Source organism: Pipistrellus hanaki, assembly GCF_964339955.1.
Source record: "Pipistrellus hanaki genome assembly, chromosome: 1".
Taxonomy (NCBI): domain Eukaryota; kingdom Metazoa; phylum Chordata; class Mammalia; order Chiroptera; family Vespertilionidae; genus Pipistrellus; species Pipistrellus hanaki.
This window is the reverse complement of record NC_140503.1, coordinates 42,038,845-42,053,463: the sequence shown is the minus strand read 5'-3', so window position 1 is coordinate 42,053,463 and position 14,619 is coordinate 42,038,845. Positions and strand designations below refer to the sequence as shown.

Below are 14,619 nucleotides of genomic sequence, written 5' to 3'. Positions count from 1 at the left end.
GAGATCCCTCTCTTCCAACAGGGGATCAGAGAATAAATAAGTAAATAAATAAATAAGATAATGAAAGAAGAAAATAAAATAGCAACGTGACAGAGTGATTAGAGGAACAATGTAGAAAGGGTGAGTAAGTGACTTTGGGGCAGAGTCCTAATGACAAGCGGCAGGCAGGCAAAGGGTTAAGCAAAGGGTTGAGTAAACAGGAAATCCAAGGGATCTGAGGTGAGAACAAGCTAGAGTGTTGAGAAGGAGGAAAAAAGGTCAGAGGCCAGCATCTGGTGAGGAGGGAAAAGCAGGATGAGGTGAGGGATGGAGGAGGCACAGCTGGAAAGTTTTGAAACTTTTGATAAGGGTTTTGAAGATGGATTCACTGGGGAATTCACTGTGGAAACACAGTACATTAATGTTTGTTTGAAGTTTTTTTTTTTTTTTTTTAAAGAAATCAGATTTTTAAATGTGTTTTTATTGATTTCAGAGAAGAAAGGAGAGGGAGAGAGAGAAACATCAGTGATGAAAGAGAATCACTGATCGGCTGCCTCCTGCACACCCCACACTGGGGATGGAGCCCAAAATCTGGGCATATGCCCTGATCAGGAATCAAACTGTGACCTCATGGTTCGAAGGTTAATGCTCAACCACTGAGCAACACTAGCCAGGCCTAATGTTTGTTTTTTTTAAGACCCTCTAACTGCTGTATGGAGAATGGGTTATCAAGAGGGCAGCAGGAAAGTGGAGGGCTGATTAGGATTATATAATTGGGAAATAGAACTTAAAGCCAAGCCCAACTCTTATGGTTGCAGGGTCTAAGGCAAGAGAACAAATGGAATCCCAAATTCAAATGCATATATATATATATATATATATATATATATATATAATATATAAAATAAATTAAGTTGGAGACCATTAAATACAATATGTTCTATCCTCCTACCTTGAAAAATATACTTTCATAAGAATGTGGAAGTACAGATTGAAATGTAGATTTCTCAGCTTCCTTAGAATGCTATAATGGAACTAGGGGAGAGCTCTATCTGTTCCTTCCTCTGTCTGTTCCCCTTCTCTTCCCACTCTGCAAGCACCTTCACCCACAGGTGTGTGGAAATCCAGCTCACCAGGCAAGCCTTGTCCACACACTCTTCAAATAGGTGCTTGGTCACTTCTCTGGGCTAACGGAGTCTATGCCTAAGCGCAGTCTGTCACTTTGTCCTCAGGAGGATGGGCTGGGGAAATGGCCCCTGCAGGCCCTGGGAGCCAGTTCTGGAGTCTCAGGTGACCAGAGAATGGTCTAGAAGGAAGAGCACAGGCTCTGTGCAGACATGACCTCTTGCTCCTGTGGGCTTATCACAATGTGGGGAAGGGTGTGGCCAGACAAGGACCAGAATAGAATCTCAGAAACCACACCCCAGAACAGGGCCTCAGGTTGGATGTGGATGGCGCTGGATAGAGAGGAATCAAGGTGGTGACAGTGGGTAAAGGAGTGAAATCAATTGCTCCGGTTTGAATGTTTTGAGTTTGAGATGCCCATTGATATAACCAAGTAGCAATTCCAAGGAGGCAGTTGGCTTTGTGTGTCTGAAACTTAGGAGTAGAGGTCTAGCCAGAAGTAATAAATTGGGAGCTCATTGACATAGAGATGGTACAGTCACCTAAGCAGAGAGTGTAGACAAAAAAGGGACCCAGTCTCACAACTAATAAATATTCACCAACAATATCTAGAAAATACTAAAAACACAAAATAAACTAGCCTTATTTGCACTTTCACCTTCTAGGAATACTGTAAACATTTGAGATATTACCTTTGTCTTCTCTCTCTCAATCCATTTTATATATATACTAGAGGCCTGAAGCACGAAATTCGTGCCAGAGTAGGCCTTCCTTCCCAGCACCGGCTTCCAGAGGGACCGAGACCAGGGCTTCTCTCACAGCTCCAGCTTTATCTGGAAGGTCATTTGGAAATAAGTCAGTCTAATTAGGGATCGGGCCTAAACCGGCAGTCGGACATCCCTCTCACAATCTGGGACCACTAGCTCCTAACTGCTCACCTGCCTGCCTGCCTGCCTGATTGCCCCAACTGCCCCCCCCCCGTCAGCCTAGTTACCCCTTACTGCCCTCCATGCTGGCCTGGTTGTCCCCAACTGCCCCCCCACCGGCCTAGTCACCTCTCACTGCCCCACTCTGCTAGCCTGGTCATCCCCAAATGCCCCCCCTGCGGGCCTGGTCGCCCCACGCAGCCTGCTGTTTGGTTGCCCCTCACTAACCCCCCTGCAGGCCTGGTTGCCCCACGCAGCCTGTTCAGTCGTCTGTGTCCATTGGCCATGCTACTGTCTGTGTCCATTGGCCATGCTCATATGGTTGATCTCTTACCTCCCGCCACTTCCTTCTTAGGTTGGACAGTCTGTTTGATGCTTCTATGTCTCTGGTTCTTTTTTTTTTTTTTTTTTTTTAAATCAGTTTATGTTGTTCATTATATTTCAAAAATGAGTGAGATCATGTGATATTTATCTTTCTCTGACTGGCTTATTTCGCTTAGCATAAGGCTTTCCAGTTCCATCCATGCTGTTGCAAATGGTAAGAATTCCTTCTTTTATTATAGCAACATAGTATTCCATTGTATAAATGTACCACAGTTCCCTAATCTACTCACCTGCTGATGGGCACTTAGGCTATTTCCAAATCTTAGCTATTGTCATTGTGCTGCTGTGAACATAGGGGTGCATATATCCTTCTGATTGGTATTTCTGTTTTCTTGGGATATATTCCTAGAAGTGGGATTACTGGGTCAAATGGAAGTTCCATTTTTAATTTTTTTGAGGAAACTCCGTACTGTTTTCCACGGTGGCTGCACCAGTCTGCATTCCCACCATCAGTGCAAGAGGCCTCCTTTTACCCTGCATCCTCGCCAACACTTGTCATTTGTTGATGATACAAACTTTTTATAAAGAAGTATAGATAATATCTTAAAGTATAATACCCAGAACTATGTGTCATTTGCAGTTCATTGTTGGAGCTGAAACTCTTTCAGGCAAATTCTCAGCTCTCTATAAGTTGACCTGGCCTCTGAGCAAGAGTGAGAATGATAAAAAAATAAATAAATAAAATAAATAAATAAAGAAAGAAAGAAAGAAAGAATCAACAGATTTAAGATGGCTCTGCATGTATATGTCCCATATTCTCTTATCACAGCTCCCAAACCACTATAGTTCAAATGGTCATTCTCATTTTGAATTTCCTGCTTGTAATCTTTGCAGAGCACTTGGCAGGATAAGTACAGGGGTTTTCCATTGATTAGAAAAAAAATTTAAAAAGACCAATGATGCCAAGCATTCAAGGAAACTTCTGGAAAAGAGATTTGTTTAATCTCACACTAGTTATGAGAATAAGGATATCCGGGATCCTGGACTGTGATTCAAAAGGAAGTCAAGACTTCCTTCTCCACAGCTGCTGTCTAGGAAGCTGGTATGTCCAAGTACATATCTCTTCTTTCAAGGGTCAAATCGAAGTACCACATCTCCTCTCTGGAATGCTGAGCCAGGGCACGGTCCCTATCCTTACCCCCCTCCAAAAAAGGTGCCCTGTTTGACATCCTGTTGGTTGAAGCCACATCCTTAGAGAGCCACTGAAATGGCAACATTCTCTCCTTGTTGAGGCATCTTTTACTGTAAATGAAGGGCAAGTGAACATTAAAAGTGGCTCCCAAAATAGCCCAGTGGTGTCACTGCATTCGGAATGTCTGACATCCAGAACCAAGGAAGCGGATGCACCTCCCTGAAGGAGGAAAGGGGTAGTGTTACCCTTCACACAGTTACTCAATAGAGACAGCTGCCAAACTCACAGGAGCTTAAAAATCTAGATAAGGGATTCCTTTGTTATTTATTTAAGTATTTAAAAAATTGGCCCTACCCTGAACAGAATGAATTACAGGCAAAGGGAGTTAATGCACCTCCTAGTATAAAACATTTAATTTTAAAAAAATCAGAGTTCTTTCATTACTAGAGATTTGGAAAATATGGTATTAGAATGAGAAAAATGTAAGTGGAATTTCTTCATGTGAAATTACTTCTATTTACAATGACTAGACACTTTTTATTTCCAATATTCCAACTGAATTTTTCATAATAAGAAAACAAAATGCCTTAATTTGTAAGGGACAGATATAAATTTGCCTATACAATAAAGTTCATAAATTGATAATATCATAAAATCAACTGATCCTGTACTATCAACAGTGTGTATGCCTTATATTAATATCAGACTCCATAAGGTAAACAGAAGTTATCACTGAGTAGTGTATCAAGAATGGTTTTTATGATCTTTTTTCTACTTTTTCCCCACATAATAAGTTGATATTTACATATATAAAAGCCTAAATGACTGTCCGACCATTCGACTGTCTGACTGGAAGTTATGACATGCACTGACCACTAGGTGACTTGGTAGCTGTAGTTCTCGGGTGCTGTACCCAGAACCGGAGCGGAGGAAACCCGACTCTGGAGTGTGTTACTGAAGAACCACCCTCAGGTAATCCAGGACCCCTTGGGGAATGTCAGAGAGTTGGTTTTGGCCTGATCCCTGCAGGCCAGGCCAAGGGACCCCACCAGTGCACAAATCCGTGCACCTGGCCTCTTGTTAGTTATATATATGTTTAAAAACCCACAAAATTCTAAACAAAAACATAATGCTCAGAAAATGCAAATGTTTTAATGTAAGAAATACCTATATTATTCTTTCACTTTAAAAAGAAAAGCAGGCCGAAACTGGTTTGGCTCAGTGGATAGAGCGTTGGCCTGTGGACTGAAGGGTCCCGGGTTCCATTTCGGTCAAGGGCATGTGCCTTGGTTGCGGGCACATCCCCTGTGGAGGGTGTGCAGGAGGCAGCTGATTGATGATTCTCTCTCATCAATGTTTCTGGCTCTCTAGCCCTCTCTCTTCCTCTCTGTAAAAAATCAATAAAATATATTTAAAAATAAAAATAAAAATAAAATAAAATAAAATAAGAAAAAGAAAAGCAGAACAAATAAAAATACATTTTGGTCATTCTGTCCTGTTTTCTGAGGGGAAAAAAATCTTAGCATAAATTTCTTCTTCTTTTCTATAATAATTATTTTATTGAAAGGATAATACATATCCAGAAAATTTCATAAATCATAAATGGAAAATACACCTGTATTTTTAAAAATCCTCACCTGAGGATATACTTTCATTGATTTTAGAGAGAGAGGAAGGGAGAAAAAGAGAAAGAGAGAGAGAGAGAGAGAGAGAAACATCTATCAGTTGTCTCCTGTATGTGTCCCAACTGGGGATTGAACCTGCAACCTTGGTATGTACCCTGACCAGGAATCAAACCTGCAAGGCAACCTTTCGGTGTATGGGACAATGCTCCAGCCAACTGAACTACCTGGCCAGGGCAACACACCTGTATTTTATTGTATATAGAATTATAAGTTGTTTTACTTTCTCGCTTGTAGTTTCTTCTACTCAAGAGTACACTTGGCTCAGTGGATAGAGCGTCAGCCTGTGGACTGAAAGGTCCCAGGTTCGATTCCCGTCAAGGGCATGTACCTTGGTTGCAGGCACATCCCCAGTAGGGGGTGTGCAAGAGGCAGCTGATCAATGATTCTCTCTCATCGATGTTTCTAACTCTCTCTCTCTCTCTCTTCCTCTCTGTAAAAAAATCAATAAAATATATTTAAAAAAAAAGAGTACATTTGTGAGATTTAATCATATTATTGGAAGTAGTTACTAAGTATTTTGCCATTTTATGAATTCACAAAAATTTATGTATCTATTTACTATTGATGGACATTTGTTTTTTAGTGGCAGTAAGTACTCACATTGTAGTTCTAATTTGCATTTCCCTGATAAGAAGTTCAGCATCTTTTTAAGATTATTGACTCTTTGGATATCTTCTTTTATGAAATGCCTGTTCAAGCCTTTTGCCCATTTTCCTATTGGATTGTCTGTGTTGTTGTTTTTTCTTGTTAATATGTAGTAGTTCTTTATACATTTTATTTGTGATTTCCCCTTCAATATATACATTGCAAATGTCTTTTCTCTTTTTACCTTTTTTTTTTTTTTTATAATTTTTTTTAAATTAAATTATTATCTGTGTGCCGGGACCGGTTTGGCTCGATGGATAGAGCATCAGCTTGGGGACTTAGGGGTCCCGGGTTCGATTCCGGTCAAGGGCATGTACCTTGGTTGCTGGCATATCCCCAGTGGGGGGTGTGCAAGAGGCAGCTGATCGATGACTCTCTCTCTCATTGATGTTTCTAACTCTCTATCTCTCTCTTCCTCTCTGTACAAAATCAATAAAATATATATATAAAAAATTATTATCTGTGTACATATTTTAACATTGCCCCCCCCCCCATATCTTTTTACCTTTTTTTAAGGTCAGAAGTAATTAACCTTAATGTACTCCAATTTATAACTTTTTTCTTTTATTATTTGTTTGCTTTGTGTCTTTTAAAGAAATCTTTGCCTACCTTAATGCCATGAAGATATTCAATATTTTCTTCTAAAAGTTTTACTTAGTTCCATAACCCATCTATTGTTGATTTGTTTTGTATGGTAAGAGGTAGGGTACAATAATGATTTTCTTCCTTATGGATATTTAATTGACCCAGCACCATTTATATAAAAGACCTTTCTTCCACTGTACTGTATTTTCATCTTTGTCATAAATTGGGTGATAAAATACATATGGGTTTGTTTCCAGACTCTCGATTCTATTCCATTGCTCTGTTTGTGCTTGTGGGACTGCCATATCACCTTAAGTACTCAATCTTTAGATGGATTTTAATATCTGGTAATGTAAGTACTTCAGCTTTGTTCTTCAACTCTGTCATGGCTATTCTATTTTCCCCCTTAATTCCCTTGTTCATGTGTTGTTGTTTTAATAACAGCTTAATTAACAGACAATTCACATACCATACAATTCACCCATTTAAAGTGTAAAATTCAATAGTTTTTGTTGAAAAAAAGTGGCTCTTTTTATTTTTAAAAAAGATTTTAATTGATTTTTTTTTTTTTTTTTTTTTTTTTGAGAGAGAGAGAGAGAGGACGGGAGAGGGAGAAAGAGAAACATTAATATGAGAGTGGAACATTGATCGATCGCCTCCTACATGGGATCAAGCTCACAACCTGGGCCTGTGCCCTGACTGGGAACTGAACTGTGAGCTCCTGGATTGTGAGTTGGTACTCAACCACTGAACCACACCAGCCGGTTTTTAATAGTTTTAATGAATTCACAGAGCTGTCCAGTTATCACCACAGTCATTTTCATCACATCAAAGGAACTTCATACCCTTTAGCTATCAACCTTCTATCCCTCCTTCACCTGCCCCAAGCCCTAAGCAACCATTAAGCTGCTTTTGGTCTCTATAGGTTTGCCCATTTTGAACATTTCATGTAAATATAATCATATACTGTAGTCTTTTGTGACAAGCTTCTTTCACTTAGTAAAACATTTTCAAGGTTCATCCATGCTGTAGCATGGGTCAGCACTTTATTTCTTTTCATGGCCTAGTAATATTCCATTGTATAGATATGCCACATTTTGTGTATCCATTCATCAGCTGATGGACATCTGGGTTATTTCCACTTTTTGGCTCTTCTGAGTATGATGCTATATACATTTACGTACAGATATTTGTATGGATGTACATTTTCATTTCTCAAGTATATTGTTAGGAGTGGAATTGCCAGGATATATGTTAACTGTATATTTAACAGTTTGAGAACTGCCAGAGTGTTTTCAAAGTGTCAGCACTATTTTACATTCCCATGTTATTGTTTTGTTATTAAAATTTTTTTTTTTTTTATTGTTTTCAGAGAGGAAGGGAGAGGCAGAGAGAGATAGAAACAGCAATGATGAGAGAAAATCATTGATTGGCTGCCTCATGCATACCCCCAACTGGGGATTGAACACGTAACCCGGGTATGTAACCTGACCGGGAATTGAACTGTGACCTCCTGGTTTATAGACTGATGCTCAATCATTGAGCCACGCTGGCTGGACTTAATATTTTCTTTAAAATTTTTATTTTTATAAAAATTCTCACCTGAGAATATTTTTCCATTGATTTTCAGAGAGAATGGAAGATAGAGGGAAGACAGAGAGACATATTGATATGAAAGAAACATATTGATTGGCTGCCTTGTGTATGCATCTTGCCCAGGGCCCACACCAGGGAGGAGACTGCTATGGAGGCATGAGGTACGTGCCCTTGACTACGATCAAACCTGGGACTCTTCAGTCTGCAGGTCGATGCTCTAGCCACTGAACCAAACCAGCTAGGGCGAAAATTTTAATGTTTTTAATTGAATAGGTTATATGTATAATAAAGAATTCTAACAATACTAAAGGCTACAAAATGAAAACTTACTCTATCTCCAGACTTCTCAGGGCTCCTCCCAAAAGGCAAGCATTTTTTAACAGTTTCTCTGTCTTTCCAAAAACTTTCTATTACATATAAGCATATATGTAGCTATATCAATTTTCCTATAACAAATAAGACCATTTTACACTGTTCTGCTCTGGTGTGTGTGTGTTTAACATAATATATTTTAGAACTCTTTCTGTAACAGCATGGATAAGTTTACCTAATTCTTTTAAAAGACTGTATAATACTTCTTTGTATTTCCTTTTGATAGATCGTTGCCTTGATAACAATTTTTAAAATTATTTTAAATACTAGAGGCCCAGTGCACAAAATTCATGCAAGGGGCTCAGCCCTCACAGCACTGGCTGCCTTGTAGCCTCAAGGCCCTACCCACTGGTCATTCTGGAAAGTTGTTCCAATGTCCAGTCTAATTAGCTTATTATCTCTTTATTATATAGGATTGCTGGAGTGAACATTCCTTTAAAGATTTTTTTTGTATAAGTGTCTAAATAAATTTGTAGGAAAAATTCCTAACAATGGCATTTCTGGGTCAGAGAAGGATGGATCTATATATATATATATATATATATATATATATATATATATATATATATATATATTTCTTGTTCTACTTATTTATATACTAGAGGCCCAGTTCATGAAATTTATGCATGGCGGGGGGGGGGGGGGGCGGGTTCCCTCAGCCCAGCCTGCACCCTTTCCAATCTGGGACCCCTTGGGGGATGTCCGACTGCCGGTTTAGGCCCCATCTGCAGGGATGCAAGATATCCCTCTTACAATCCAGGACTGCTGGCTCCTAACCACTTAGGCAAGTGGTTGCCATTTAACCTACCAGCTTGATTGCCATTTAACCACTCCCCTGCCAGTCTGATGGCCCCCAACTGCCCTTCCCTGCTGGCCTGATGGCCCCTAACTGCCTCTGCCTCAGCCCCCACCACAGTGGCTTTGTCTGAAAGGAAGTTGGAAGGTAGGAGGATGTCCAGTCTCCCAGTTTAATTAGCATATTACCCTTTTATTAGAATGAATTCCTTGGTTGATTCTTGTATGTACCTTGATAGAGGACCAAAGCCACAACCTTAGTGTGTCTAAGGCATTCTAACCAACTGAGCTATCCAGCCAGGGCCTGAATTAATTTTCTTTTCAGTTCTCACCCAAAGATATGTTTTGGTTTTTTTAAATTAACTTTAGAGAGATAGGAAGAGAGAGAGAGAGAGAGAGAGAGAGAGAGAGAGAGAGAGAGAGAGAGAGAGAGAGAGAAACAGGGATGTGAGTGAAACATGCCAGAAGCCAATTCCAGCATGTCAGCAGGGTTGAATCATCTGGGAATGGCTAAAGTCATTTCTCCAAACCTGACAAAGATGCATAAATTGATTGCTTGCTGCCAGACAGCTCAGGGCATCTCAATCTACATGTTATTGTCTCCAACTTACCAAACACTTGAACAGCTGTAGGCAAATTTTTCCAATCTGATAATGGATTTGTGTACTAAACCCTGACCTTTGAAGTGTATATCTACCTCACCTTAGGACAATTTGTGTTAATAAAAAGCAAGGGGTCCTGAGATGAGGAGAACTTAGTTCCTTTAGCTAAGTCTTCTATGACTTCCCAATATGTCTTTCAAAATTATGTTTCATCTCTGGACTCTTATTTAATTTATGTACAGTGCCTTCTCCAGGTCCCTGAATCCTTCTAGATGCTGGATCAAGACTACCGGTGTTAGAAACATCCATCAGTTGTTTTTCGTACACACCCCAATAGGGATTGTAACTGAAACTTAGGTATGTGCCTTGACTAAAATCAAACCTGTAACCTTTTGGTGTATGGGATGATGTTGCAACCAACTGAGCCACCCGGCCAGGGCCTCAATTTTTAATGTTTATTATTGTATACTGATATGAAGAGTTTGCATGTCTTACCTGCATAAATGCAGGATCACACCTACCCACACACATTCACACATCCTTTCCTATATTTTGAAAACAATGAGTTTGCATCAATAACTCCAATTCCCGCCGAGACTGGTTTGGCTCAATGGATAGAGCGTCGGCTTGGGGACCGAAAGGTCCCGAGTTCAATTCCGGTCAAGGGCATGTGCCTTGGTTGCGGGCATATCCCCAGTGGGGGGTGTGCAAGAGGCAGCTGATCGATGACTCTCTCTCATCGATGTTTCTAGCTCTCTATCTCTCTCCCTTCCTCTCTGTACAAAATCAATAAAATGTATTTAAAAAAAAAAAAAATAACTCCAATTCCAATATAATGTCACAGGATTTTCTTCATTTCCCTTTCCTTCCTTTCTTGATTTGAAACTTCTTTTTACCACAGTGAGAAACATGGCTCTTATTGTCCTTAATTATACATAGGCTCCCATCTAAGCTGCCATGCTTCTCTCTCTGAGATGCTTTGCCCTTTCCATTTGGCTCTAGGGCTACAAGATCCAGTGTAGGGCTGTTCCTGGGTGGGCAAGCCCTCTTCACCCTCTGGGGTTTCTACAGCCTTCTTCCCTGCCCCTGACACTCTGCTCTGCATTGCCAGGTGCAGATGCTTACCTTGCCTTTCTGACAGAATAGTTGAAGAAGGGCAAAGGGGGTGAGGAAAACTGAAATCAATACATATATATTGATTTGAAAGAGGAAGGGAGAGAAAGAGAGAGAGAGAGAAACATCAATGATGAGAGAGAATCATTGATTGGCTGCTTCCTGAACACCCCACACTGGGGATGAAACCTGCAACCTGCACATATGCCCTCACCAGAATCGAACCATTATCTCCTGGTTCATAGGTCGAAGCTCAGCCACTGAGCCATGCTGGTCAGGCTGAATGTGCATTTTGAACAGGCATTGTGCCTCTTTTATTTTACTAAACTCCTTATTTACTAATACTTCCAAGTTTCATAAGAGCTGGAATTATTGGATGAAATTTTTTTAAGGCTTTAAAAATATTACTAATCTACTCTCAAAAAAAGTTTACCTCAATTTACAATCTCATCGTGAGCACTATCATTCTCTCTGTCCCCTCCTCAGTCAATAGATCAGTAGTATTACCATTATAGGCAAGGAGTCTCTAAACAAGTTTTCTACTCCCCTACGCTGTTCTTCCTTTGGACAAGAGAAGGGGCCCTCTTCCTTATTTATTTTGTTATTTCATCTCCGGAGGCACTCCCGTCACCACAGAGTGGGAGGCATCATGGTACCAGACCTAGACAAACTCTGAGCGCGCTGTGGCAACTAGGATGTACCACCTCCTCTCTCCCGGTCCACCTCGGTGCCTCCGGCCAGTAGAGGGCGCTGTGGAGCCCTCGCCGCCGGACTCCGCCCCCAAGGCAGCGCGCCGCCCCGCCCCCGTGACGTGTTTCCGCGTCATCTGCCGCGGAGGCTTGCTCGCATTGGCTGTCGGCGAGGCAAGTGGGCGGAGCCGAGTGGGCGTGTGGAGAAGGCAGCGGCCCCGGGGAGGGAGCGCGACACCCCCCCCCTCCCCCGCCCCTCCCCCGCCCTGCAGTCCCGCCCGGGGACCGCTGCGCGGAGCGACTGGGAGCGAGCGCGGCGACCGAGGCGGCTGCACTTTCTCGGGCGGCGGCGGCGGGAGCGCGGTTCTATTTCGCGCGCTGCGGAGCCTCCAGCCCGAGGCACCGGCTGGCCGAGGGAGAGGGCGGGGGTCCCGGGCTGCCGATTTGCGTCTGCCGGGGAACTCTTGGGCTCCCTGCGCGCGGAGCCCACCCAGCCCCGGGCGAGTAGGGCGGGGGGTCCCACGAGACCTCCACCGCCCCGAGGCGCTAACGGGACCTCGCGGGGCGCGTCGTCCTCCTCGGAAGGCGGTCCCCGGCCCGCGGCCCCCCAGCCGGCCCCGCGCGGCGGGCTCGGGACGCAGCGGAGGGAGGAAGCAGAGGGGCCGCTTTCCCCTCGGAGTTGGGAGCGCCTCTCCCAGGTTCAAAATGCCCAAGAAGAAGCCGACGCCCATCCAGCTGAACCCGGCCCCGGACGGCTCCGCGGTTAACGGGACCAGCGCGGCGGAGTAAGTATAGTGGGCGGCGGGCGCGGGCCGGGGCGGGGAGGCCCCCGCGGGGGCGCCGGAGCCGAGTCGGGCGTGCGCCGCGCGCCGGGCTCCGCCGAGTTCGTCACGTACGTGTCTCGGGCGGGCGGGCGGGCGGGCGGGCGGGAGCGGAGAACTCCCGGCCGCCGAGATATCGGTGACTAAGCACTGATTGTGCTCCTGACTCAGACCCGTCCGTGGACCCAGCGAGTCTGGGTTTTTACCCCCTTCCCGACCCTTTCGGTCATTCCAGGCCACAAGGAAAAAAAAAAAAAGCCGCAAAAAAACTGGTTCTTCCACCGCCCCTCCCCAGGGATGCTGGCCTGAAGGGACACATGTCATGGAAAAAATTAAGATCGCATCTACTTGAGACCGCCTCGACAGATAGCGTGGAGTTGGCATCCACCAGCAGCATCCTCACCTTGTGCCTGACACCTGTGGGCCAGGAGTGCCTGGCTGCGGCTCGCTGCCTGGCCCGCGGGGGCGTGTGTACACTGGCTCTTCCATTGCCGACTTTGGGGGCTCCTTGTCCTCGCCCTTCTTCCTGGAAACTGTCGAGTCTTATAGGAGGGGCTTTCCTCTTCATCTGACTCCATCCATCCATCCATCCACCCACCCACCCACCCATCCACCCATCCATCTACCCACCCACACATCCATCCATCCATCCATCCATCCAATCTGATGAAATTGTTTCATGGGGGTTTCTGAGTTCTCACAATTCTTTCGGGTTTTGGGTAGGGGGCAAAAGGAGGGAGAGAGACCCTCCGAAGAAATAACCGGAAAAGATTTGACTTTTTTTAAAAAATATATATATATATTATTGATTTTATTTTACAGAGAGGAAGGGAGAGGGAAAGAGAGTTAGAAACATCGATCAGCTGCCTCCTGCACCCCCCTCACCCCCCACTGGGGATGTGCTTGCAACCAAGGTACATGCTCTTGACTGGAATCGAACCTGGAACCCTTCAGTCTGCAGGCCGACGCTCTATCCACTGAGCCAAACCGGCCAGGGCAAAGATTTGACTTAATCTTTTACCTGAACACTGAAGACTTTAGGATAGTAACTAGCTGATGACATGAATAGAATAGGCCTGGACCTCCTGTGCTTTGGTGATTTCTATAACCTTCTTCTCTCCGGATTTTAATATTTCAGGGACCTGTTGGCTTGGTGACTGCTCCCCTCTGTAATGATCATAAGGCCATTGCTGGACCTGTAGTGTGAGCTCAGACAGGTTCCTCACACCTGTTCCCAACAAACCCTCTTCACTATTGACTTGTATTGTACATTCCTTCAGTTTTAGTTGACAGAATTTTGTCCCCTTAAAATAGACTGAAAACCCCCAGAGGAGGAGATTCCATGGTAACAACACTGTTTTCAGGGCACATTTTTGACCTTTTGACCACAGTGGATTCTGGCTGAATGTTGTGGCCTGGTCATCCTGCTCCTGTTTGATTTGGAGGAAGGTACTAAGTGGAATTACCTGTGGAATTAATTACCTGTGTAACACCACAGCTGTATTCTTGTAAAGGGAGGACATTTCATTAACAGCCAACAGTACAGGAGGGAAAAGAAGAAAGTACTCGAGTTGATGGCAGAAAAATTTGGGTGGGACTGGGAGATTCTAAATACTGGTTAAGAGGTTGGACTCTGAAGTCAGGCTAAGTTTGAAGCTTGGTTCTGTTACTTGTGGTTTTTGTGACTTGGGACAAATCTTTTAATCTCTCTAGGGCTTAGACTTAGTTGTGCCTTTTTTTTTTTTTTTCCATCTGCAAAAATGGGGCTAATGATAGAACTGACTTAGGATAGTTATGAAGATTAAGATAAGTTAATACAGGGGTCCTCAAACTTTTTAAAGTGGGGGCCAGATCACAGTCCCTCAGAGAGCTGGAGGGCCAGACTATATGAACTACTAATTCCTACTGTAACACCTCGGCTGCGCTCACTGCCCAAAAAACCTGGCGGGCAGGATCAGACTCCTGCGGGCCGCATGTGGCCCGCAGGCCGTAGTTTGAAGACCCCTGAGTTAATACATAGTAAGTCTCCCAAAGATGTTAGCTCTTGGTGCCTTTGTTACTGGGTAAATGTTGAAAAGGCTGAAGGAAACTGGAAGGTAATTTTCATTCCTGGTGGATAGGTATTAAGGGACCTTTGCTTCTAGGTAAATGAATCTCCCTTGCTTGGTAA

The 14,619-nt window shown here is 43.5% G+C and overlaps 1 protein-coding gene across 1 annotated transcript in view; it reads left to right on the top strand.

Annotated features, from left to right (window-relative positions):
• Positions 1 to 11,804: 11,804 nt before the first annotated feature.
• The window catches only part of MAP2K1 (mitogen-activated protein kinase kinase 1), an 82,002-nt gene continuing 79,187 nt past the window's right edge, over positions 11,805 to 14,619 (top strand). Inside the window, exon 1 of the mRNA XM_084887775.1 lies at positions 11,805 to 12,413. Within this exon, the coding sequence (XP_084743901.1) occupies positions 12,334 to 12,413 (80 nt within the window). The 5' untranslated portion in view covers positions 11,805 to 12,333. The remainder of the gene's footprint in view (positions 12,414 to 14,619) is intronic.